The sequence below is a fragment of the Podarcis vaucheri genome (genome assembly GCF_965113315.1).
Source record: "Podarcis vaucheri genome assembly, chromosome: 1".
Classification (NCBI taxonomy): Eukaryota; Metazoa; Chordata; class Lepidosauria; order Squamata; family Lacertidae; genus Podarcis; species Podarcis vaucheri.
In genome coordinates, this window is record NC_138759.1 from 138872401 (window position 1) to 138899009 (window position 26609).

At 43.5% G+C, this 26609-nt stretch overlaps 1 protein-coding gene across 4 annotated transcripts in view; it reads left to right on the forward strand.

Annotated features, from left to right (window-relative positions):
- Positions 1 to 26609, forward strand: part of ERBB4 (erb-b2 receptor tyrosine kinase 4) — an 873292-nt gene that overhangs the window by 828075 nt on the left and 18608 nt on the right. For all 4 annotated transcript variants that reach the window (XM_082228041.1, XM_082228042.1, XM_082228043.1 and 1 more), the window contains exons 21-25: positions 3857 to 4012; positions 6267 to 6342; positions 10132 to 10278; positions 16233 to 16330; positions 19493 to 19663. In XM_082228041.1, coding sequence (XP_082084167.1) covers positions 3857 to 4012; positions 6267 to 6342; positions 10132 to 10278; positions 16233 to 16330; positions 19493 to 19663 — 648 coding nt within the window. The remainder of the gene's footprint in view (positions 1 to 3856; positions 4013 to 6266; positions 6343 to 10131; positions 10279 to 16232; positions 16331 to 19492; positions 19664 to 26609) is intronic.

Below are 26609 nucleotides of genomic sequence, written 5' to 3' on the forward strand. Positions count from 1 at the left end.
CAAAACACCTTAATAGGATGGTGAGAGGAAAAATCAATATGTAGTTTACTGTGACTATCCTTAAGAGGATATAGTGCTAAAGTGCTTACTATCTGCCACGATCCTGCAAAACCAAAAACCCAGGAAGCATTTGCTGTGAAGTGTCACCGTGGAATTTAGCAAAGCGAGCCCAGTCTCCTGCTCACTGCAGCTGAGCCCCTGGGCTTGTTGGTGTGGGTGGCTTCTCAGCTCAGTCTTGGCCTTTCCGAGTGCCCTTAGGCATGCACATCTCATGTTCTTGGGCAGCTTGCACATTAAGATGGTGGTCAGATTTCTTCCTGCACCACCATTTCACTTCATTTCCTCATTGTGCAATGGGAAAGAGGATCCCCTTTCTTCACACACAGCAAGGAAGGCAAGCTGAGAAAGGAGAGTCTCTCTCTCCCGGTGGTGGTGGTGGGGGGGTTATATGTTTTTTGGCCCTGCCCTCTTTGGACCTTGACCCTGTTCACTGCCAATTTGTGGTCTCCAACTACTTTCCCCTGAGAGAATTTTACCCTAGGTAAAAACATTCCACCACCCCTCATGTAAGCCTTTGCGAAGTTAATAAGTACGACTTGAGGTTAATGAATATTGCCTTCACTGGAAAAGCACATGTATGTGGTGAGGAGTTCAATTTAATTTTGGAAATTCCAGTTCTGCATGCTTGTGCAGTGGTTGCTAACTACTACAGTATGTTTTGGGCTGCTTACCCAGCCCCTGTTCCTTTCGTCTCACGGGGCTTGCTCTGCATAACGTTTGGGTGAACTGTGGCCTCATTAGGCGGAAGATTCTTCACTCTTTGGGATTTCTATCATGTTAATGCCTGTGCTCGGCCCAGGTGCCATCTAAAGCAATCTAGTGTTTTATAGCACTCCCCAGTATATACTGCTCATAATCATTTGACCCTCTGTGATTTATTTGCCTGACTTTTTATTTTTATGGCTTTGGGTTTAATGTCAGAAACTGTTAATCCTTCAGTGTTCCAGAGCTCTGATGTTTCACAGCCAGCAGCATTGATTTGCAATTGGCAAGAGAGAATGTGCTTGCCTCGGCCAGTTAAAGCCTATTTGAAAACAATGCTGTGTAGTCTGTGTCCAAAGAGGTTTTTTTGTGTGTGGGTCTGCTTCCAAACCTCTTCACTGTCAGCTGCTACAAAATCTATTGTAAATAGTAAAAGCCCCAAAAGGAGCAGTTTGCACAAGACATCCTATATAAATTTCAAAAATGTTCCATTCTGACTTCACCTCCTACATTTCCTAGGTTAAAATCAAATGGTTTTATGGCCCTTGGTATTTTGAGCCATGACACAGCTAAAATTTCCCCATTCTAATGCTCATATAGGCATCTTTGTTTTTTATTAGAATCAATCTTTGGTGATTTTATTACTTTGTTACATTTAATTTATAACAGCCTTATGAAACAGGGATAGTTTGGCTTCCATATTACAAAATATGCATTGAGAAATGGAATAATAAAATAATATACAGCTATCTTCTCATTTAGGCCACAGCCTGAGTCAGAAAAATCTGACTGATGTCTCTCATGGTAAATACTACATTGCGCGTACACACACACACACACACACACCGCACCTTCTGAGGTCCACCATTGTGAAATAGCTACCAATTTCTAGGAGCAACTTTATTAGGAGACCAGTAAAACAGCACATTAAAATATTGTCCCTGATGGCGGTTTCACTACAGGACCAATTTGCTAATGAGCAGAAGGGACTTTTTCATAAAGACCAATTTAAATTTCTTACTGCCCATATGGTATCTGTGCACTCTGGGAAACTATCGGAGCCATTCCAGATACAGCCTTGTTACTAATAGGTTTTGCTCTAAGCATAAAACAAACACCAAGTCTGGCAGCCCAAAGCCATGGCCAAACCAATCTATTTTTATTCAGCATGGTGCCATTTCCTTTCCTGTGTCACTGGAAAAAATAATGGACCTAACTTAGTCGTGGCCATTCATCCAGAAACAGAGTGCTCTCAAAATAACCATGTGAGCATGCCGTATTTTATCATAGAATAGAATCATAGAATCATAGAATCATAGAGTTGGAAGAGACCACAAGGGCCATCGAGTCCAACCCCCTGCCAAGCAGGAAACACCATCAGAGCACTCCTGACATAGCACTCCTTCAAGCCTCTGCTTAAAGACCTCCAAAGTAGGAGACTCCACCACACTCCTTGGCAGCAAATTCCACTGTCGAACAGCTCTCACTGTCAGGAAGTTCTTCCTAATGTTTAGGTGGAATCTTCTTTCTTGTAGTTTGGATCCATTGCTCCGTGTCCGCTTCTCTGGAGCAGCAGAAAACAACCTTTCTCCCTCCTCCATGTGACATCCTTTTATATATTTGAACATGGCTATCATATCACCCCTTAACCTCCTCTTCTCCAGGCTAAACATGCCCAGCTCCCTTAGCCGTTCCTCATAAGGCATCGTTTCCAGGCCCTTGACCATTTTGGTTGCCCTCCTCTGGACACGTTCCAGTTTGTCAGTGTCCTTCTTGAATTGTGGTGCCCAGAACTGGACACAGTACTCCAGGTGTGGTCTGACCAGAGCAGAATACAGTGGCACTATTACTTCCCTTGATCTAGATGCTATACTCCTATTGATGCAGCCCAGAATTGCATTGGCTTTTTTAGCTGCCGCGTCACACTGTTGGCTCATGTCAAGTTTGTGGTCAACCAAGACTCCTAGATCCTTTTCACATGTACTGCTATCAAGCCAGGTGTCACCCATCTTGTATTTGTGCCTCTCATTTTTTTTGCCCAAGTGCAATACTTTACATTTCTCCCTGTTAAAATTCATCTTGTTTGTTTTGGCCCAGTTCTCTAATCTGTCAAGGTCGTTTTGAAGTGTGATCCTGTCCTCTGGGGTGTTAGCCACCCCTCCCAGTTTGGTGTCATCTGCAAATTTGATCAGGATGCCCTTGAGTCCATCATCCAAGTCATTGATAAAGATGTTGAATAAGACCGGGCCCAAGACAGAACCCTGTGGCACCCCTGTGGCATCAGAAATTGTCAATGGAATCCTTCATACAAAACTGGAAGAAGGGAAGTTGGGGATCCTCCATGGTTTCCTCAGAGAGACGGTTAACTTAATGCATAAGGGCTCTTGACGAAAAAAGTGGGAAATATGAAAAGGATGATGGCCATCTTGGCAGGACCTTTGCTTCAGTGCTGACAAATTTCACTGAAGGCATGCCTGTTTTCGAGATCAGCTGCCTGAGCTCAAGAGTATAGTCAAAGAACTACTGCAATAGAAAGATATCATATACAAACCCATATGCTTTTATATGGGCATCTCGCAGCTCCTTTGTTTTGTATACATTAATGCTATCTGTCCCTGTTTTATGTCTGTAAAGAAATAAATAATTTAGAAACCCAATAGAAATGATGATGTGGGGGAGAGAAATATAAAATATCTACAAAATCTAAATCCTAATTGCAAAACTTAGCAGTTTGTGAAGGGAAACACAGATTACTGATGGGCAAATCCATCTATTTCTGGTCTATGCCACTTTATCCATAATTATGTTCCTTTCTAAAAAAATCTCAAAATAGCATTTAATGCATATTTCATGTGTATTTTGTCTCAATTTACATATTTACATGTTTGTTTTGGTATGTTTAAACTGTTGAGAACTGTGCCACAATATTCAGAGACAGGTAGAATCGGGGGAGGCAGCTACTGTAAGTTCTGATCCACACATTAGTCCAAGAGCTGGGAATGTTTCTAAGGTGCATGTTGTGCAAATGTTTTACAAAAGCAGGACCTTAAAAACTGTTCTCAATTTTAAAAAAACACAACTTTTTGCTTCTTAGGGAATGATGTACCTGGAAGAGAGGCGATTGGTTCACAGAGACTTGGCAGCCAGGAATGTCTTAGTGAAATCACCAAACCATGTGAAGATCACAGACTTTGGCTTGGCCAGACTACTGGAAGGGGATGAGAAAGAGTACAGTGCTGATGGAGGAAAGGTGGGTGTTGGATTAAATCCAGGATTTGAAAGGGCCTTGATCCTAAGCCTGTTTCTTGATAAACCTTTGGGGAAGGTGAGTTTCATGGCCCCCATCTTGATACCAGGGCTGCCCATCCATGAGACAAGGTGAGACAACTGCCTCAGGTGGCAAGATCCACAGAGGCAGCAGATCCAGTCTCTAAGCAATGCATTGCCAGCTTCCACAGTGGCAGCGACAGTTGCATTGCGCTCCTTGGAGGTTGGATCTGCCCCCTCCTTGGCAGTGCCCCCCCATGCCACCTGTTGGCGAATAGGTGCTACTGGTCTCCTCCCACCCCTAGGGAGGAAATGATGGGAGCTGCTCTGTGGGGTTTCCTGGGCTCTGTACCCACCTCATGTGATTCAGAGCAGGGGCCACCCCAGTGATGGGCTTAATTCCCACGTCAACCATTGGGTAAGGTTGATTTGACTCCTCCACCTGTTCCCAATATAGATCTTCACTCACCACTTCTACACTAGTGAGGGGGTACCATTTTGTGACTTGCCTTGGGTGCTAAAATGTCTTGGTCTGGTCCTGATTGCTACCATTATAAACCTGAGGAACCACAACTGTTTCATAGTATTCTGTTGCAGGGGTGCCATAGTAATCCAATATTAAAGGTAAAGGTACCCCTGCCCGAGCGGGCCAGTCTTGACAGACTCTGGGGTTTGTGCGCCCATCTCACATCTATTGGCCGGGGGCCAGCGCTGTCCGGAGACACCTCCGGGTCACGTGGCCAGCGTGACAACGCTGCTCTGGCGAGCCAGAGCCGCACACGGAACGCCGTTTACCTTCCCGCTGGTAAGCGGTACCTATTTATCTACTTGCCCCCGGGGGTGCTTTCGAACTGCTAGGTTGGCAGGCGCTGGGACCGAGCAGCGGGAGCGCACCCCGCTGCGGGGATTCGAACCGCCGACCTTTCGATCGGCAAGCCCTAGGCGCTGAGGCTTTAGCCCACAGCGCCACCCGCGTCCCCAATCCAATATTACAAAGACAATCCAATATTACAAAGACAATTATCCCATACCTTGATTGCGTCCAATTCATTTCAATTTACTTTTCATTGGGAAAACCAATTATTGGTGGCAGGGCATGCAAATAAGGGTGACTAGACATGCAAATTCTTCTGCAAGCTGAGTTGGAGTGAAGAAAAGAGTAGCTAAGAAGCTACAGAAACTCTTAAACAAGCTTGTTGCTGGTTGTGGAAACACTTTGCGCAGACTGATTGGATGTTTGAGTTACTATGGAACCAGCAGTTCAGTACATATCCCATTGAAAGTATGGAATAGCTAAATGGTATCCATTTTGAAATGCTTGTTCCTGCCAATGCACATCTGATTTATGGCCATGGTTCCTGAAAGCAAAGATTTCCTTCATGGAGGCAGGAACAGAAAGATAGAACACTTCATAGAAGTAAAGGGATGGGCTTTGCACAACTCCTATTCCAATGAATTCCCATCATCTACTGTGGGATTTAAAAATGTTTCTCCTCCATTGTTAATTTTCTGGAAGAAAAATGCAGATAGTTTTAGACAGTCCACTCGGGGATTTTTATCTATGTTTTCCCTACAAATCTGCACTTCAGCTCACAATAAACAGCCAGATTTCCTTATGGCAGCACTTGAGACCCAAGGCACTGTTAAAGAGAGAAAGAACATTCAGACAATGAATAGAGCTATAATTAGATTGTAACTGATAATGTAAACCATTAGCATATGTTTATTTTCTGAGCCTCACCATTGAGCAAGGCCAAATGATGCTCCTGAAATCACTTGTAGCGGAGGAAGAGGAGTGTTTGGGGAGCGCACCACCCCCAGCAGCGCAATCCCAGTGGGGTGCCATCACGGCTGCCCCCCGCCCACGCGGGGTGCCACACCTCCGCAGATGGCGCACCACACCCCCAGGATGCACACCCCGCCCCCAGGACGTGCGCCAGCCCTGCCCCCTGGCAGAGCAGAGGAACACTGAGCTCCACTGCCAATTGCTGAGCGAGGAGGGACAAGGCAGGGGGAGGTCAGTACGGTGCAGGCACAGTAGCAGGAAAGCTCCTGGACCAGGATGAGCGCCCTCCTCTTCTCCCCTCCCTGTCTCGGTAAACACCAGTGATGCTCAGCACTGGGAAGCCAGATGAGAACCCACCGACCACGGCTGCCTGTGAACTGAAAACCCAGGTTTGGGGCAAATATCCTTTTCTACACTAATTGCTTTTGCTTGCTTTCTTTTGTCACCCTAGATGCCAATTAAGTGGATGGCTCTTGAGTGTATACATTACAGGAAGTTCACACATCAGACTGACGTTTGGAGCTATGGTAAAACAAAAGCCTATTTGTTTAATTCATTACTTTGTATCTACGCATGGAGCTCTTCTAACCTGTTTCTGACATTTATCTTTAGTACAAAGGAGGAGGAAATTCAGTGGCTGGACTCATGAGCTCCCTGTAGAAGCCTCACGGCCTGACTACATGTTCCCTTAAGGAAGCAAGTAGCAATTAGGTTGTGGCTTTTTGAAAATTAAATACCAGGCATGAAGGAACATTGCTATCAGCACCACTTGGTAACATATCCCACCTCTACCATGCACAGCCATGAGCTTTTTGGGGGGCGGGTATCAAATTGCCACCAATGGGAACTTTCCATGGCAAAAGCTAATTGCCATATGGAAGGAGAAATATGTTTATTTAGACTGCAGCTGAGGAGGGAAGGCTTTAACCTCCCCTCCCCACAGGTGTGGTGCTGGTAGCAAGCTCCCTCTCTGCACACCTGGCATTAATTTTTAAAAACTTCATTAACCTAATATTCAGCTAGGGCATCAGCTAGGAGGTCTGGTCTTTCCTGTCTTCCAGCAGGTGAGAATGACTTCTGTTTGGGACGCCAAAGAGCCACTGCTGCAAGTTCGGACTCTTGCTCCTGCCTAGCTAAATATGCTATAAAGCGAGTCCTTGCCCTGAACTTTGTTCCACACTTCCTCATCTGCTGGTTCTCTTCAAAAAGAAAAATCTGAATAGAGTTGTTAAGTTGTTTCTGTGAAATATTCCAGACTGTAATGCTACCTTCACTGGTGTAAGCGCAGGTTAGTAGCAGTGTGGCGCATCATAAAAAAACAGTTCTTTTCTGCTTAGCTTAAGATATATAGAAAAAATGCTGGGGGCCATAGTCTTCAACACTCCTTAGAAAAGCTAAGTTGAAAAGCTGTGAATGTTTCTGGGTGTTGTTGTTGTTTTAAAAAAATGGCTGATGGGAATTGTTGTACCATAAAAGGAAATTTATTATAACACAGAACAAATAAAGTGAGAGGGAGGATTAAACTGATAGGTAAGCAGACTGATCATTATGGGATCCAATTGTACTTCCCAAATAATCTTACCATTTGTAAGAAAGGTCGAGTGCATGAGGAATCTCTGAAATCCATAAACAGGGAATTAGTTTAATTTAGTTAATTGGAATATCAAGCTCAATTCATTGGCACCTGTCTGGCTGTTTGCCTCCTGAGCTCTTCCAGCTGCTGCTGGAATGATTCCCTGCCCCTTGGATAGTGAAACCAGAGAGAATGAAGCCTGCAGGAAGCAATTAAAACAAACTTGGTCATCACTTGCTCTTGCAAAAGGTATTTGCAACAACAGTAGTACAATCACTTGTGTGGTACTAGCTGAAATCTTATTAGGATGTGATAGCAAAATATAGTATTTGGCTCTTCAAACTGGCTACCTTTATTTTCTCTTGAGCTAAGAAAAAAAATGGACATTGGGATTTTATATACAAAGACATCCAATGGCCTCTTTTGTGATATATGCCTCTAGTTAGCAAAATAGCCGTGTTCTCTGAGAAGGATTAACAACACTATAGAGAAAGACCTCAGCCCTGGAACCTTTGAAGTAATGCAGGAGGTCTCAGGTGGGCAGCCATACCCAATGCATCTCTACTCAGAAGTTAAGTCCCAGTAAAGTCACTGAAACTTACAGCCAGCTAAATGTGCGCATGACAGCATCTGTAACCCTATGGTCTCTTTTTGTGATACACTTTTTTGTTGTAATGACTTGAATGTGCTTAATAGTGTTTAATTGCTAGTTTCCTACTTCTGAATGCATTGAGTTTTAGATTTACTTCCAGTTGTGGTGTTTTAGTCTACATCGTTCTCATTTTTCTAAGCTAGTAAGATTTGCATGCATGCATGTATCTTTAATTTTGATGACAATATCAGTCAGTCAAAGAACAGCAGCCCAGAGGAAGCGTGAGGCTGAACTCAGTGGTTGCCCCACTTCTGCAAGTGAAGCCCTGCTGCTCTTCTGCTGGCCAGCTGAGGTGGGATGTTGGTGCGTGATTTCCACTCTGCCAGCTCCATATGGTGCCCCAGAGATGCCTGGATCCGATGCTGAAATGTGTGGCTAGAGGGGGGGAGGGAGCCACATGTTTGTACTCTATGCGCTATCAATAGTTGTGTTACCTGCCCCTCTCCTGGCTGAAAGTAACAACCTGCAAGATATGATTACCGCACTGGAGGCATATTTTAAATGACCATTAAAATAAAAGAATTAAAAAAGACCAAATAAGGAAGCTGCTGGGACAAGAGGGTAGTTTTGATATTAAACTAGGTCTTTGGGGATTAAAAAAAAAGTTACTTACGGCTTTGTGTGTGTTATTTATCTTCTTTCCCAGCTGAAAGAGAATAATAATAATAATAATTTTGAAGACATTTGAAAATAGTGTCCCAGTTACAAAAACATTGCACTGCCATAAATCATAAGGCATTTCTAAATATATATGATATAGACATTCATCACACACTGTCACTGATTTTGAGTGACATGAAACATAAAAATAGTATACCGTAACTTTTTTGCTTTCGGGGTAAGTTAGAGAAAATGTGCTATTTTAGAAAATAGGTTTTTCTCTCTCTTCACAATAGAAGTTTCTTTGGTGTAGGTGGCTTTTTTTTTTTTTTACTTTTCCACATTTTAAAATAGTGACGTAATTTTTAAACTGCACCCCTGCAAATCATTCTAAATATTTTCCCCTTGCTGATATGCAGTATTCTTCCCTTAAGTCCCAGGTTCTTAAATGATGAAAGAATCAAGTAATATTCCTTTGGATCTGCTGAGGATTATAACAGCAAACTGTAGGATCTCTTCTTTGGTCTTGTTTTCCCCCTGGGGTTCCCCCCAACTTTTATATACATTATCTTTTATGCATTGAGGGAACGTGTTTCAGCTTTGAACCAGGGCTGAGGGAGCTGTGGGCTCTCCAGAAGTCGTCAGCCCAAACGCCCATCATCCCCTGCTATTGGCTGTGCTGCCTGGAGGCAGCTGATGCCTGTTGGAGTCCAGCACCTTTTTGTATACCAAAGGACCATGCAGCCATTAGCAGTCCACCCAGCTCACTATTGACACACTGCCTGCAGCAGTTCTCCAGGGTGTCACACAAGGGACAATCCTAGCCCTACCTGGAGGCTCCTGGGCTTGAACCTGGGACCTTTTGAATGCAAAACATAGGCTCTATCTCCATCAAGTCACGTTGCAGTCAGGGTACCACAGGTTTCCCATTTCTGCCTTAAACTGGAATAAAAACAGCTAAAAAAATACACTTTGGCCACAGTCCCCCGAGGAGCTACTCAAGATCCTAACTATTCATTCAAGGAGGCTTCGTCAAGACAACTTTCTAGTAGATTGACCCCAGCAGCAATAGGAGAACAGAGTGCTGGGATTTCTTTACAAATCCTTTTTGCATCAGTGGAAACTGCTTTTCTCAGTTTGCCATATGAAATGCTGGAAGTCCACCTGATCCAGTGTTTGATTGTGGGCAGGAAGAGCACCAGTGCTCACAGAGAGCTCCCTTTCCTTGCACAGGAGCATCCTCTACCATGGCGCAGGGCAGGAGGTGGCAGTGGTGCTTAAACACGTGTGGAGGGACACTGGTATTGCATTTTCTCTAACAGGCCTCATGAAGGAGCTCTGCGTTGCATGTTCCTAAAACAAGACCGCACATGAACTGGTGCAAATCCCACTGTAACCTTAGATTGGCTCAGATAAATGATTCCTAATGTGTGTATATTCATGTTTCAAGTATGCATTCATTAAAATGTGACCATTGCTTTTCTGTTTTAGGTGTCACCATTTGGGAGCTTATGACCTTCGGTGGAAAGCCCTATGATGGCATCCCAACAAGAGAAATCCCTGACTTGCTAGAGAAAGGGGAGCGCTTGCCACAACCTCCGATCTGCACCATTGATGTTTACATGGTGATGGTGAAATGTGAGTATTTCTCGTTGGGCTGTAGCTCTGTGCAGATGAGCTGTATTGAAGCGTTGGTCTGCCACAGCTTGCATTCATCAGTGTCGTGAGGCCTCTGTAATACTGCTTGCCGTTTTGAAGCATTATATTCAGGAGGCTACATCAATTATGTCTAAATATTACACACAAGCCTCACACTTGTGAAGGATGTGAGTCTGATGGAATACGCTTGCATTAGCTTGGATTCTTATTGCCAGCAGATAGTATCAGACATTATTCCTGTGAAGTCAAAATTGTAGCAGACAAATTGCTATCATTTCCATAAGAATTGATTTGTTAGATGATAGCATTTCACGTAATTACGGTACCCAGGTAGTCACCTATTAAAGGTTCTAAAGGGGTGAAAGTTGACTCTAAATGACATAGTGAATAAGAAACAAAATCCAGCGTGTTTTATTTTAAAAAAAACTTGGATTAATATGAAAAGACTGAGCTTTTGGGAGGAAGTGTTCCAGTGTGGAGAGGCACTGATATTTTAGTTGCTAAATATGCATCTTTAAGGGCAGGGGGAGAGAAGAGTTGGGCAAGAATCCCGAGCAAATCATTATTATTTGTGCTATTTGCAACTGGATGCTCACCAACAGATCTCCCCACTCTCCCAATGTGCACATGCTAGAAAGTGTGACCCTGAAGCTCAAGCTTCTAATTTAAAAAGAATTAGGAAAGTCTCTGTGGTGTTTCTGACTTAATTTAAATGAGATTAACACACAGCCATTTCCTCCACGTGGGGTTTGGTGCTCGTGTGTACAGATGAAAACATTAAACTAAGAGTACGAAGAAGCTAATCCTGCTAACCGCTTGAGCTGACAGGCTGCTGCAGCAGCACACAAGAGCTTTGTTGGGGAAGGCCAGGAATCCTACCAAGTTCAGCATCACCAAAGAATCACAGGGAGGGAACTGTGCCATTGCTGGTGGATGCTCAGTCCCCAACTTGTTGAGTCATGACTTCCTTCCTTCTGCAACAGCATGCAAGGTAAACAAAATTAGCATTCCGAGTACTTAATTGTAGAGGATGATGACCTCATAACAAGACTTTAGGACATGAGGCAAAACCATTGTTGAGGGCACGTAAACCAGAAGCCAACCTGAAGTCCTTCCTATATATGCGTAGCTACATCACAATCATTCTCAACCACCAGAAGTCTAGCTGTAGCAGTTAAGGTTGGAGAAATATTTACACATAATCACTTACTGTGTTGTTGTTTTCTATAGAAGCCTGGTTGGTTTTAAGGTCTCCAAGGTCCTCCTCACAGAATTCATGCTTGAAAAGTGCATTATCTGGTTTGGTTGGGAAGTTTTGCTCCTTTGTATTTTAATTGGCTGGTTTAGGATGTACGTATATGTGGCCCCCTGGGAAGAGATTACACATGTTCTGAATTGCATCACACTTTGGACATACAGGCCTGCTTGTCATGGAAGCAATTAACTTTTTTCTCTCTGCGCTGCACCAGTTCAGATTGCAGGTGGAGATCCACATGCATGTTCTTCCCTGCAATATACTTCCCTTCTCATAGAATACTTTCCCTTGCTTTTCTTTGGTCAGGGAATTACCATATTTCGTATGGAGGAGCGTTCATGCAAGAGTCCTCACTTGCAATTTGAAGTGGAACAAGGCAGGCTCAAGTTAACCACCTCAGGGGGATACAGACCAGAACCTCAGGCCTGTAGTTGTGCAGGCTGGTTCACATGTGTGTCTGCACATTTCCTCTATGTGTAGTGAGATGCTTGTTACATGTGGTGAATAGTTTATGACCCCAGAGCCATGTGTATATATCCTGCTCATGTGATCCACTCACCCCTCTATTGAGGGAGATGAAATGCAGGGCAGGATCAGTGCATATACAGGCAAGCACATACCAGCTCTGCAGTTTGCCTTATGCCTTAACGTGGGGGAAGGGTGCAAGCACACTAGAATCTCACACTAGGGCCATATGTGAGCCAGCTCATGATCTCTGGATGTGATTCTACACTGGAAACCACTTGGCAAGATGCTCAAAGCTAATGTGGTGTTGTACTAGTCTCATCCTGAGTTGTACGTACAACTTCATCACTAGCAGTCAGGTGTTACTCACAGGTTCTAGGTATTTACCGGTAAATGGGGAAGAGTGGAGGTTTCAACAGATAAAACCCACTTTATTTAGACTTCCTGCCAAATGATGACAGGTTCCTCAAAAATTGCTGATGCTATCTTGGGTGGAAGAGGGTTGCTCTGAGATAAACTAGTGGCTGTTGCGGAGCAGAATATACTTATTAGTGATACTTTGTGCCCTCGGTCATGCAGCAGAGGAGAGCCAGCTATTTTCAGAGAGCCTTCCTCTGAACCAGCAAGAAGAAATATAAGAGGAAACAAAATGCCATACTATGAAAAATCAAACATGTCTAGGTAGCAGCAGCCATAGTAATCAAGCAGGCTTTAGATGCACAGATGTACTTCTGCAATGTAATCAACACTAACAAATGATGCCGGGGGGGGGCAATAAAAAAACTTGACAGGGATATCAAGAGCTGTCATATTTAATAGCCATCCCATTTTATGCTTCTGGGAAGCTTGGTTTCCTCTCTACTGTATTTTTTTTTTTTGAGATAAAGAATTCTCCATAGTATAATGGGGATCATAATAAATGGAACATGAGATGTAGATAGGATTAGAAACAATTGGGACCTACCCAGCCATTAGCAAACCAGTGTAGCTGCAAGTGGGGTTCAGAAGCTGTGTGATGTGTTGGTTTTTCATAGTACTAGGATACCTGTAATGAGTGACAGTAGCCCCTACAGCTTACCCACACAATCTGCATTATACTGTGCCATAAAGACGAGGCAGAGATGAATAAAATGCTGCATAGAACAGAATGGGCAGATAACTCAAGCAACTGAGTGAAACCTCAGGGGAAGATTTGATTGTGTGTCAAGTATAGAGAAAATCAAAAATGAAAATAACAACACAAGGAAGTGTCTCAGAAAGAAAAGGGATAGTTAAGATATGCACCATGTCATCTTGGAAGTGAGTATAATAGGACTCATTTCATAGACTCAATTTCAAGCCTAGGTTTGGCACTGGAACTGCCTTTGTCACCCAGATCGATGGCCTTTCTCAAGAAAGAGAGAGGGAAAGTGTTAATTCCCCTTAACCTCCCAGTGACTTTTGGTGCTATTGACCATGGTACCTCATAGTCTCCAACTTTTCCCAATCCAAATCCAGGACACCATGCCACCGCAACTCCACCATGCCACCTTGGCCTGCCGCTGCCACCGTCCACCCCCCCACCTGCAAGCACACCTATGCTGCCTTGGCCTACCTGCTGCCTTACCTTTGTCAGCTCACTGCCACTTGTGATGAGGCCAAGCCCTCCTGTGCCACAAGGCCTGCTGCGGCTGCTGATATACTTCCGGAAGTTGGCGCCACACTTTGCAGAGGCACGTCTGCAGCCATGACAGGCCTCGATGGAGGCCTTGAGGCGGCAGCAGATGGGGAGTTGGGACATTCGGGATTTGAAACGGAAGCTGGGGTGACTTCTGTTAATCTGGGATGTCCTGCTCAAAGCAGGACAGTTTGGAGGTACGATATGTACCTCCTTCGAACACCCAGAGTTCGAAGTTGAGAGTTGGAGGGCCCTGCTCTGCAATGGTTCTGCTCCTCCCTCACAAGATGGTTTCAAAGAATGGGCATGGAAGTCTTCTACTTGACCCTGCGGAAGCTGACCTGCAGAGTCCTGCAGGGTTTGATCTTGTCTTCCATGGTATTTAATATTGATATAAAGTTGGTGGTAATAGTCATCAGGGAATTTCGAGCGAGGTGTGATCATTATGCAAGTGTCAACCATTTCTCTCTCTCTGTTCCATCTGAATTATGAGAAGCAATGCAGATGCTAAACCACCATGTGGAAGTTGTAATAGACTGGAAGTGGGGCAATAACTGGAAACGGAATCCAGGCAAAGCCGTGGTGTTGTGTTTGTGGTTGGTTCTTGGGTCCAGGCTTTGGAGGGACACCCTGCTCTAATGGGGCTTTACTCCCCTTGAAGGAGCAGTTGTGTACTCTTGAAGCCATCGTTATCATTTGAATAACAGGTGGAATCATTGTCTAGAAGTGCTTGTTCAAGCTCCAGCTGGCTTGCCTGCTCCGGCCTTTCTTGGGCAGAGATATAGCCTGGCCACAGTTATCCATGCTCTGGTAACTTCCAGACTGAACTATTGTAAGCATTCTGTGTGTGGCTGCCATTGAAAACAATTGAGCGATTGCAACTGGTGCAAAATACAGTGGCCAAGATCCTTTGGGGCACTGCCACAGTCACATATAATACCTGTTGCAGATGACACCAAACTGGGAGGGGTGGCTAACACCCCAGAGGACAGGATCACACTTCAAAACGACCTTGACAGATTAGAGAACTGGGCAAAAACAAACAAGATGAATTTTAACAGGGAGAAATGTAAAGTATTGCACTTGGGCAAAAAAAATGAGAGGCACAAATACAAGATGGGTGACACCTGGCTTGAGAGCAGTACATGTGAAAAGGATCTAGGAGTCTTGGTTGACCACAAACTTGACATGAGCCAACAGTGTGACGCGGCAGCTAAAAAAGCCAATGCAATTCTGGGCTGCATCAATAGGAGTATAGCATCTAGATCAAGGGAAGTAATAGTGCCACTGTATTCTGCTCTGGTCAGACCACACCTGGAGTACTGTGTCCAGTTCTGGGCACCACAATTCAAGAAGGACACTGACAAACTGGAACGTGTCCAGAAGAGGGCAACCAAAATGGTGAAAGGCCTGGAAACGATGCCTTATGAGGAACGGCTAAGGGAGCTGGGCATGTTTAGCCTGGAGAAGAGGAGGTTAAGGGGTGATATGATAGCCATGTTCAAATATATAAAAGGATGTCACATAGAGGAGGGAGAAAGGTTGTTTTCTACTGCTCCAGAGAAGCGGACACGGAGCAATGGATCCAAACTACAAGAAAGAAGATTCCACCTAAACATTAGGAAGAACTTCCTGACAGTAAGAGCTGTTCGACAGTGGAATTTGCTGCCAAGGAGTGTGGTGGAGTCTCCTACTTTGGAGGTCTTTAAGCAGAGGCTTGACAACCATATGTCAGGAGTGCTCTGATGGTGTTTCCTGCTTGGCAGGGGGTTGGACTCGATGGCCCTTGTGGTCTCTTCCAACTCTACGATTCTATGATTCTATGATTCTATGATTCTGTTTTGAAAGGACTGTGCTGGTTGCCAATCACCTTCGGGATACTTATGGTGACATATAAAGCCCTAAATGACTTGAAGTCCAAATATCTGAAGGAATGTCTCCTGCCGTTGCATTAAGATGTGCAGAGGAGGCCCTACTTCGTATCCTTTTGCCAAGTAATGTCTGTATTGTGTGGGTGCATGGGATGTCCTTCTCTGTTCTATCACCAAGCTTATGGAATGACACACACCCCATCCATGATGTGTGTCATGCTCCAATGTTAAAGACAGATCTTTGTCCAGTGAAGCGAAGTGCATTGTGGATTGAGTGTGTGTTTTACTAAATTATTACCATGTGAATCTTATCTGTGATTAACATGTTTAGCTGGTCAATATTATTGTATCTATTTTTGAACACGGTTCATTTTTATTATTTTACTGTAAATGTAAAGGGCAGGTTATAAGTACCATACGTAAAGAGTAAATATGCTTAAGATTTCTGCTCTTAATAAGTAAGCTTAAACCATGATAGGGAACAAATATTTAGGAAATGAAAATGTAAGGTGTACTGAGTACAGTAAAGAGTAAAAAGCCATAATATAGCCCATGATATAGCCAACTTCAGCTGGGTGGTGCCTTGAGTTTATACCTCCTCTTAAGGACTGAACTGTTTATGAAAAGCCATACATTGCTTGTTATTAACAAGAAGCATTTTTCCTCTCATTGTATCTGGCCTTAGGTTGGATGATTGATGCTGACAGTCGGCCTAAGTTCAAGGAATTGGCTGCTGAATTTTCTAGAATGGCTCGAGATCCTCAGAGATACCTGGTCATCCAGGTGAGCAGCTCTGCAGTAGACTTTCTCTCTGAATGGGCTTTCCTAAGATCATTTTAAAGGTTACACAGGGACAAACTCTTTTTTTTTGCTATCAAGTAAACATTCACAAGTGTACCACTACTATTCCTGGTTTCTGACTAACATTCCTATATAATGCATGAGTTTTCCAACAGAGTTATGTCACAAATACATTTTGGAGAGTTGTGTAATCGCGTAATCTTGGTATTTTAAATTTTTAAATCTGCTAAGGATGTGCAAAGTTGTCCTTAGTAATTTTGGTAGTCAAATTAGGGATGGGCGAATCAGTCTATTTCCTGCCCATGTCATTTTCTGCTATAATATGCATTAATCCATTTTTTTTTAAATGCACCAATATCAAATTGCATATTTTCTCATATGCAAATGTAGAGAGAGTTTTCAAAAATCAAAATGCACATTAGGTAGTATGAAAACTTGTTAGATAACTAAATCCCTATCTGATCATTAATCTGGGAGGTGAAGACTAGGTCGATTCATATCAGAATTCACAAATACTGAAGTTCTCAGACATCCCTAAATCTAATGAAAAACTCCTTTTGAGTTTCACTGAAATTCCTCAGGCAAAATCCAGTGGGTAGCCTATGGGTGTACAAAAGTAGAGATGGACAAATTGGTTTAAATTTTGCATGTGACTGATACAAAGACCATTCTGTCCTATTTGTCCTTGTATGTATGGATTCTTTTTGAATCGACACCACTATTATCTGAACCACCATTTACAACGTGGTCCAATGGATGCCTTTCAAAATATTATTTATTCTTTACAGGGTCCAGCCACTTGTGACTAGCTAACTAAAAAGCACAGCAGCTGCTGTGCAGATTGAAATAGAACTAGAAATGGCCCTTTCTATCACCATCACATGGTGATGGGGACATTGAGTGAGTGGAGTGGGGGCACACATGGCTGCCCCCATTGCTAGCTCACACAGAGGTGCTGCATCTTCCATCTGGATTTCCATCCAAGAAGAAATCACAATAATTTCAAAGGGCAATGTTCTATGGTGTCTTTCTGCAGAAGGAAGAAACCCTTCAGAGGAACAGGAAGGAGGGCAGTTTTCAGCATTGTGTCTCTCCCCTCCAGACCCTCAGTGCTCCCCTTGCAAATATGCTTCAGAGGGTCCCCAAGATATTTTGCCTCTAAAGAAATCCCAGAGTCTCTCTGAAATTCATTTTAAGGGAGAGTCTGAATGCAACTAGTTTCACACGCCTGCACTTAAGATACTCACTGGAGTAGTGTGTGGTCCTTTGCTTGCACATGGAGAGATCACCACACGGCTCAACAGAGTCCTGTTTCACTGCAACAGCCCATTCCAGAGAATGACCACTCTTGTCAAGTAACTTGACAGACCAGTGGCAGAGGAGCAAGATGGATGTGGAAATGGCCTCCAGTGCCCTGGACTCCCATGGAATGTGTCAGGGGCGGAGGAAGAAAGAGGACTCTAATTCTAGATGGACTGGGAAATCTGTGGTCTGTTTTGTCATGCATGATTTTGTTGAGATTCCTGTATTGCAGGGGGTTGGACTAGATGACCCCCCAGGGTCCCTTCCAGCTCTACAATTCTCTGATTCTGTGTTGCTGGACCACAACTCCCATCATCCTTGACCATTGGCCATGCTGCCTGGGGCTGATGGGAGTTGGTGTCCAGCAGCCTCTGGCCTGCCACAGGTTTTCCATTCCTGGCTTATAGGGATCTCTGCCTGTACTGCCTCTCCTCCCTTCCCCTCATTCAGCTAAAGAGCTGCATATAGTGAGAAAATATTTTCCCCATCACCATTTGTGTGATTATGTTATTACAAGGCAGAACAACAAGTATAAAATGACATTTCAGTTAAATTATTTATTTTACTTCAAACCCAAACCCTTTTTACATTTTCATTTAGCATCTGCTCTGTAAGTGATTTCTTTTTTAAAAAAGAATATATACCAAATTCTCTTATTAAGATGAATGGAAAAAAAGGAGTGCTTTTCCCCTTTCTTAAAAACTGAATGCAGCTATTTAAAAAAATTAGCACCTTAATATTCAGTTTCCATGCTCAATAGAGCCTTTTTAAGTACTGTAGTAATTACTCAGATAGAGGTAAAATGGATTGATTCTTTTTTGCTCATTTGGGGGCTTCTTTGGCCAGTGTTTGCACAAAGTGGCTTGAACTGAGGCACTGAGAAAAAGAGTTAAAACGTTGTTCAAGTAGGCAATATTTCTTGACACGTCAGCTGTTGCCTCAAGTGACATTGCCTACCGTGTTTCCCAGAGTGTCAGGCTTCTGTTCCTGCAAGGGCCAGTGTTGAGAAGGAAGTCTGGGACTTCTTCCCATATCAACCCTGGGTTAAGACCCTGGGTTAAGATCTCCTCTGTCAGCCAATGTGCTATATAACAGCAAAGGTGAGGGCTATCCCATCATCAGCACCTCCACCCCAGGAAAAGAGGTTCCACCCAGGCATTTTAAATTCTTCTGAATTTCAGTTTTGTTTTTAAGGATTTTAGTTGTTACTAGTAGTAGTATGTGTGTACACAAAAATGAAAAGGGGTGATAGATAAAGGTTTTAATTAAATAAAATATAGGGATAATAATACTAACTTACCTTAGAGGGCTGTTGATGATTTTTAGTGCTAAACAAAATTGCTAAAGAAATGATGGTGATGGTGGTGATTATAACAGAATAAGGATATTATGAAAATTATTTCTGTCTATCGCTGTCTACAATCATTTTAACTTCAGTAACACAAACATTTCACAAAAATAGTCAAACTTGTCAAAAGCAGATGGCCTGGGTCATCCTTCACCCCCAAACAGCACCATTATAGGAATGTAGAAATAATAATAATGGGGCTTTTGTTTGACTGATAACAGTTATTACACTTCTGTCATCATATTCCCAAGTTTTGACCAAGAATAATTTCCTTTTTTATTTAGTTTTAAAGAGCCGTTCAGAAAATGTGTAAAGGACAATAGAATTTGATTGGAGAAAATATGAGAGCATAATGCACTTGTATAATAATGGAGGGCAACAAGAATAACTAGACAGATAAGAGTCTATAGCTATAACAGAAAGATTATTGGTAAGGCGAAATAACCAAAGGATGATTCCCCCCCCCTTATTCTCCATCAATGTACCATATCTAGGGTGACGATCGCATGAAACTCCCAAGCCCAAACGACAGCAAGTTTTTCCAGAATCTTCTGGATGAGGGAGACCTGGAAGACATGATGGATGCTGAAGAATACCTAGTTCCTCAGGCATTTAACATTCCTCCACCCATCTATACATCCAGGGCAAGAATGGACTCCAACAGGGTAAGAGCAAACAATGATGTTAAAACCAGAATCAAATGCACACAAAGCCAACTGGCAAAGTCATCCGCAGACTCAGTTTAAATATCAATGAAGCCCACATTTCCCTAGGAAATGGAAGCACAAAGGGAACTCATTATTAATACTAGTATTATTTATTTGTCTTGTCAGAAGCTTACTTCAAAAAGTCTCTAAGCGACTTGTAGGAAGGTTCAGAGCAAGAAAGGCGCAACCTACAAAGCAACACATTTCAATAAAGTGGTTCCAACAGCCCATAAACAGCTTACTCCTGTATGGGCTGCAGCCTCAGGAAGACACTTCATAGCTGTTTCACAGAAGCGTGGAGAGATGGCCGATGAACATGGCTCACATTGACACATACATTCAGCTAAGATCGATACACTGACTTAAGACCTGGATGTGCCAGTAACATGTCATCCTGCCTGTCTGCAAGGACACTAAATGCATTCATGAGTTTAACTAGCTCTCTCCATATAAGCATTTGTATGTATTTTAACCAGGTGTATATTTTCCTTGATACAAAGGGTCAAATTCAACATAGCACTAAATTTTTATTATTTTTATTTATTTAAATGAAAACCAATATAAAATGAAAACAAAACCACAAAATACTGGTATAAATACAAAGCTGTTTGACACACCTCACCCACTAAAAGAGGCCAAGGGTCTAAGTGGCCTGGGATGGTGCCCAGCATGCCTCCCTGGGGAGAGCATTCCATCAGCGGAGAGCCACCACTGAAAAGGCCCAGCCTCCAGACCTCCCTTGGAGAGGGCAGATGATGATCACAAGGTCCAGGCTGGTTCAAATGGGGACAGGAGGTATTGAGGTCCAGAGCCACCTAGAACTTTATAGGTCAAAGCCAGCACTTCAAATCGGTCTTGGAAACTAATTGGTAGCCAGGGCACTCATGCCAGAATTGCTTTTATATATCCTGACTGTCTTGTACTGGTTGGGAATCTGCACATCAAATTCTTCCCCAACTGTAGTTAGTTTCTGAACTATATTCAAAGGCAGCCCTATGTATAACATGTTGCCTAGATGTTACCAGGGCTAGTGAACAAAATTATTTCGCTGAAAACAATCCAAAGTAATAATTTGCACAAATGTATATTGTGAGCAAGCCACTGAAAGGTAAGTATGCTTTAATCATGATGGTTTAACTTCATGTTTAACTGGGAGTACAACAGAGCCGCTTCTCCACTGATGCAGGAGATCCCACTGCCAGCACTTTCCCAATACACTCAAGGAAGGCAGCAGTGGTGGGCGTTCTGCACTCCTTGTTAGGAGTTTATTGGGCAGTGGTTTTCAAACTGGTCTTGATATGTTCCTGGAAGCGTGTCTGTAGAGCGTGCATGGTTGCCTCATGGGGGGGGGGGGGCTCCATTGCTGGTTTCCCTAACTGAAATACAGTTGGCTGTGGACTGAGAAAGAAGCTCTTTCAGCAATGCAGTTTAGGACCATTTGGAAGATAAAGAGGAGTAAAGAGGCAGTTTGAGCAGTTGGATGGAGGAGAGCTGAATAGGATCCTTCTATGGAGCCCAGTATGCATGTGGGGGCTGGAAGGCAGGTGCGTCTCACCTGAAGCTCCTTCAAAACCAGAGGGGAGGATTAGCAGAAAGAAAAATGGGCTGGCCCTACACCCCTTGGGGTCAGACCTTGTGTACTTTTGGCTCCGTGTCTCTTCACCACTAACACTATATTATTACTATTATATATTTATTTATACCCCACCTTTTTTCCTTGATGGGACTCAAGTCGGCTTAAAGATAAAAATAAGAACTGCTAAAAGCATAGAAAAAAATTAGCAAACAATTAAGCACTGATAGAGTTAAAACTATATACATATACAAAATCTGTTTAAAACATACAAATAATTACAATAAAAACAGCACGGCCTCTTCATTGAAAGCAGTCCATTCTCAAAAGCCTGTTGGAACAAGGAAATCGGAAGGACAACAAGGAGGAGGGAGCCAGTCTAGCTTCTCTAGGGAGGGAGTGCCAAAGTTTGGGCGTAGCCACCGAGAAGGCCCTCTCCCTCCCCAACCTTCCATGAGGTCCTCAGAAGGAAAAAGTTGTCCCCCTCTCAGCGAAAGGCCCCAAGTAGCAGAGCTCAGAAAGGGCCGGCCATAGAAAGCAGTTCTGAGCTGGAAGGAGCCAGTGGTCTGGCTTCCTGTGCTCATAGAAGTCCCTTTTAGAATAACATACACTTTCAGAATTAAATAACTGGTGGTTGTAGGACGTATACACAAAGCCAGTGAAATGCATTTAAAACTCAGTCCACGTGTTTCCCCTCAAATTGTGTTTCCTTTTGGTAACTTGGATATACCCTTGTTTGCTCTAATGAACATTAACATTAAATGGGCCCATTATAATTGGCGCTATTATCATGAATGGTGAATAAATTGATGCAGCTTAAGCAGTTTATGTTCATTGTGACTGGAAAATTAAATTTTATGGCAAAGTTTCTGTGCAGGCATGGAAAGTTGACATCTAAAGGATCTGGAACTCTTTCCTAGAGATTAATTTTTTTATCTAAAATAGGAATAAAAATGAATGTCTCATTAAACTATCCCATTAGTTGAATGGATTTTTTTAAAAAGAAAGTTAAAGAAGGAATTTCTTTGCCAATGCTGGCACCAGGATTTGGGGGGCCTCTTAGGTCCTTATCTCCCTGAGTCCCATTAGCTTGAATGAAGGACACATAGAGCATGATCTCGTGGCCCCTCTGGCCTTGCTCTGTCCTCCGTGCAAAGGCACTGCTGGTCAGTGGCCTTTTTGGCTGGTCTCTGAGCCACAACAAATTCCTGCCCCTTCCACTCTCTGGTGCCAGCCTTCTTCCTGCTCTTTGTACATGGAACAAATCCCACTTATTGGGTGTGAAGCAGAGAATAAAACTCTACGTTAGAGAGAAAGTGCTATGATGAGGTATTGTGGTCGTGGTAGTCTTTCCTGTTGATTGTAATTTTGATGATTGTTTTGCATGCTTTGCATGCAGAAGGTCCCAGGTTCAAATCATGGGGTTACCAGTTATAAGAATCTCAGGTGGCAGGTGATGTGGGAAGCCTTTGCCGGGGACCCTGGAGCACTGCTGCCAGTCACTGTAGGCAGTCCGGGATAGATGGACAAATAGCCTGGTTTAAGGCAGCTTCCAATCTTCCTATTTTAAGTTGTAAAGCATTAGAGGGCAGTAGATGTGAAGGTCTGACAAGGGCTGCACTGTCTAAGTAACCTCTTACTTAGAGTCAGTTCTGTCAGGTTGCCTCTTGATAGCTGCTTTTCAGTTTAACTAGAGTTAGCAAACTGTAAGTCTAAAATTCTAATTTATTTTTTATAATGCTCTCACTCTTGAACTGGATAGAGCTACTCACAAGCCCACATAATCAACAAACCAGCAACTTCAAGGACAAACCAGCACTGACAAGAACAGGCTGACTAGAGCCTTTCTACCCGAAGGGCTTGGTTTTTTTTACTTGCAGGGTAATTTGCTTTAAAAAAAAAAGTTAAAGCCTTCAAAAATGTGATCCTCCATCTTATCACCTTAGGATTCTAGTTGAAGGGCCATGGTTTAGGAGTAGAACATATGCTTTGTGTGTAAAGGATTCCATGCATTGTGATGTTGTTTCTAAAGTGTAAGGCGCTGTATATATTCATTTAAAATCCCAAGTTCAGTCCACGGCATCTGCAGGTAGTGCGAGGAAAGATCCCTGTCTCACAGCCTGGGGAGCCACAGCCAGACCGTGTGTCAACTATGCAGTGCTGGGCTAGACAGACCGATGGTCTGAGTTGTAGAAGGCAGCATCCTGGCTCCCCTCAAACTTTGACATCTACGAGGCCCAGGCAACCTGCACAAGAGCAGGAGGTTTATTACAGGCCACTACTTTGATAACACACGCGGCGGAAATGCATGTGTGAGCAGTATATAGTACAAGCCACAAACCAGCACAACGTTGTGGGTTTCCTTCCTGAAGAGAAAAATGGCACTGTCTGAATTGGTCTGAACAATCTGGTGTGAGAAGAACTGGGGTGTGGGGGGGTGTAAGTATAATACATAATCATATATAATCTATATAAAGGAGCCATATATATATTTACTGCAATGCTATGGAGGAAAATATATTTTTGCTAAAACCCAGGAGACTGCCTTCCTCATTATTCCCTGTTTTTCTTAAGGAATAATCAGTGATAGTATAGGAAACAAAGGCAGCGACCCAGGGGTGAAAATAACATTTAGATTTAAAATGTTAATGATTATTTTCTCTCCAAATCTTTCTTTCATTCTTTTTTGTAAAGTAATATTACCAGTAGATTCCCCAAACTCTTCTAACACCTGAAAAATAGAACATTTCATCAAGACAACCATTCTTTCCTTTAAGAGGCCAGGAGTGCCCGTTTATGGGTTTCTTTAACCCCCCCCCCAACAACTGTAATAAAATTGGGGAGATTATAATCAACTTTCTATTCACATGTCTAGGCTGGCTTCTCGCTGCCCCCCCCCTGCAGATCCATCTGAGCTCCCCTGTTCAGGCCAGTCAACATGCTGTAATGATTGCTGCGCTAAAGGCTCTGGAGAAGATGTGCTCTATTTCATTCTCAATGAGGGCTGATGGCTTTTGAGAGGCTCAGAATATCCTTTGATTACTGTGTAAAGTAGACTGGGGGGAAAAACAGGGAAAGGAGGGAAGGGGCAGGTGAAATGCGTTCATGGACCCTTTTTTGTGCTTCCAACCCATCTCCTCCTCGCAGCACATCACAAACATGTTACATTTTTGATTCCCTCTTGAGGAATTTTCCCCCACTCTAAAGTTCAGAACTCCAATCCTACTGCAGCATCACACAGAGCTTGGTTTCACTGCCAACTCCAGGGCCTAAAAATATAGGAGCCTGGCAATGTGTGGCCCTTGAGACATGACAAGGCTTTTCGTTTTGTTTTAAATTTAGACAGGATGGGAGGATCAGAGAGGCAGTGTGAAGCAGTTGTTCTCAAACTTTTTCCCTCTGGGCTACACTTTCAGAATAAAAATTTCCTAATGCCACATTAAAAAAATAAAAATGCAAGGGATTATGCAAACTGGAAAAAGATGTGAGGGGGTGCAAAAGAGTGGGAGTGTCACTGTAGCAGAATCTCCAACCATAATATCCAATCCAATAGACTCCCAGCAGTAAAGGAATATCACTGTCAAGAGCGACCGTAGCCGCAGGCCTGCCAGTGGCATTCATGGAGACCCCGAGAGCCAAGAATATGACATCCAAGTCATATACTTCCATGCTGAGGATGTCCACACAGTAGCCAGGCCCAGAATTAATCAATTCTTCCATTTATATTCCACCTGCCCTCCAAGGACCTCAAGGCAGCAGACGCTATTCTTCGCCCTATTTGAACCTAGTTCTACCCAGTTCTCGCTTCCCTGAAACTCTTCAGTAACTCTCATTCCCACGCGTAGGAGTGGCAAATCTCCCCTGTGACATCTTTCTGCTCCCCTTGCGTGCAGGATTACAGCCCTGCAGCAGCAAAGGAAACCACACACCCCTCACTAGCATGCACAGGCCCAGAAAACTGGCATCAGTCACCCTAGGACCTGAATCTTCTGGCCCCACAAACGACCTGCAGGCGGACACTCCTTTGACAGGTGCACGCACACACCAGCCATGCGCCGGAGCAAATGCGTGCATTCCCGTCACAATGCCCTCCCAACTCCATGGCTTGGGAGCCCTGCTGGGAACGGGGAAGAGAAACACTAGGGCAGGCGTGGGGAGCCTTTGGACCTCTGTTGCTGAACTGCAGCTCCCATCTGCCGCAGCAAGCACAGTCGGTGGCCAGGGATATGGGAGTCGTACTTGAGCAACACCACCCAGAGGGCAAAGGTTCCCCACACCTGCGCCAGGATATCATGCTCACAGGGTGCGGTCATGAGAGTTCCCTGGTATAACAGTATCTTCAAATGCAGTTGCGCCACCGATTTGTATAATAGTATTATGCTACTGGCAGAGCTATTTTCCTTTCCCAGTGATCCCTAGAATTGAAGCTGCCCTTTTCACAGCTGCTGCCCACTGCTTCAACATCTTCACTGAGCCATCCACGATGACCCCGAGGTCTCATTCCTGGTCACTCCCTGCCATTTCAGGCCCAGGAGCCATATATGTGACGTTAAAATTATTGCCCCAACTTGCATCATTTTACACTTGTTTTACATTGAATTGCATTTACCGTCTTGCCACCCATTCACCCAGTTTGGAGAGATTCTTTTTGAGCTCTTCATAATCATTCTTGGTTTTAACACCCCTGAACAATTTAGTATCTTCAGCGAACTTGGCCACCTGCCTGCTACCCAATAACTCTCAATGGTTTATGTACAAATTAAAAACTGCAGGTCCCAATGCCAATTCTTGGGGACTCTGCTTTCTACATCTCTCTATTGGGAGAAGTTACCATTTGTTCCACTGTTTGCTGCCACTTACCCAATTCCTGATCCAGAAGAAGACCTTTCCTCTTATCTCTGGGCTTTACCACTCCACATCTTCATTGGGTGGGCATAAACCAAGGATGGGGTTGCATTTTTAATCTCATCATAGATCTGGCTACAATTTCCTTAGACTAGCTTCTGCAACTCAGCACATTCAGTAACATTGAGGAAGTGGGAGCTAATGCACTTGGCTGCATGCATGCGCCTCCTAATAGCGCCTCCAGTTTTACCTCGAAATCTTTGTGACTTCAAATGCATGCTTTATTTGACTTTCTGCAGTACGGTTTTATTCTGGATTGTTTTATTTAAGGCATTAATGTGTTGTAAATGGCTTTGAGATCTTTTCTTAAAATATATAAAGCGGTATAGAAACAATATGAATAATAATAAAAAAAATAATAATTTAAGGGGGGAAATTAGGACAAAATAGGAACAGGGATAGCTAACAGAAGCCAGCACATCTCCT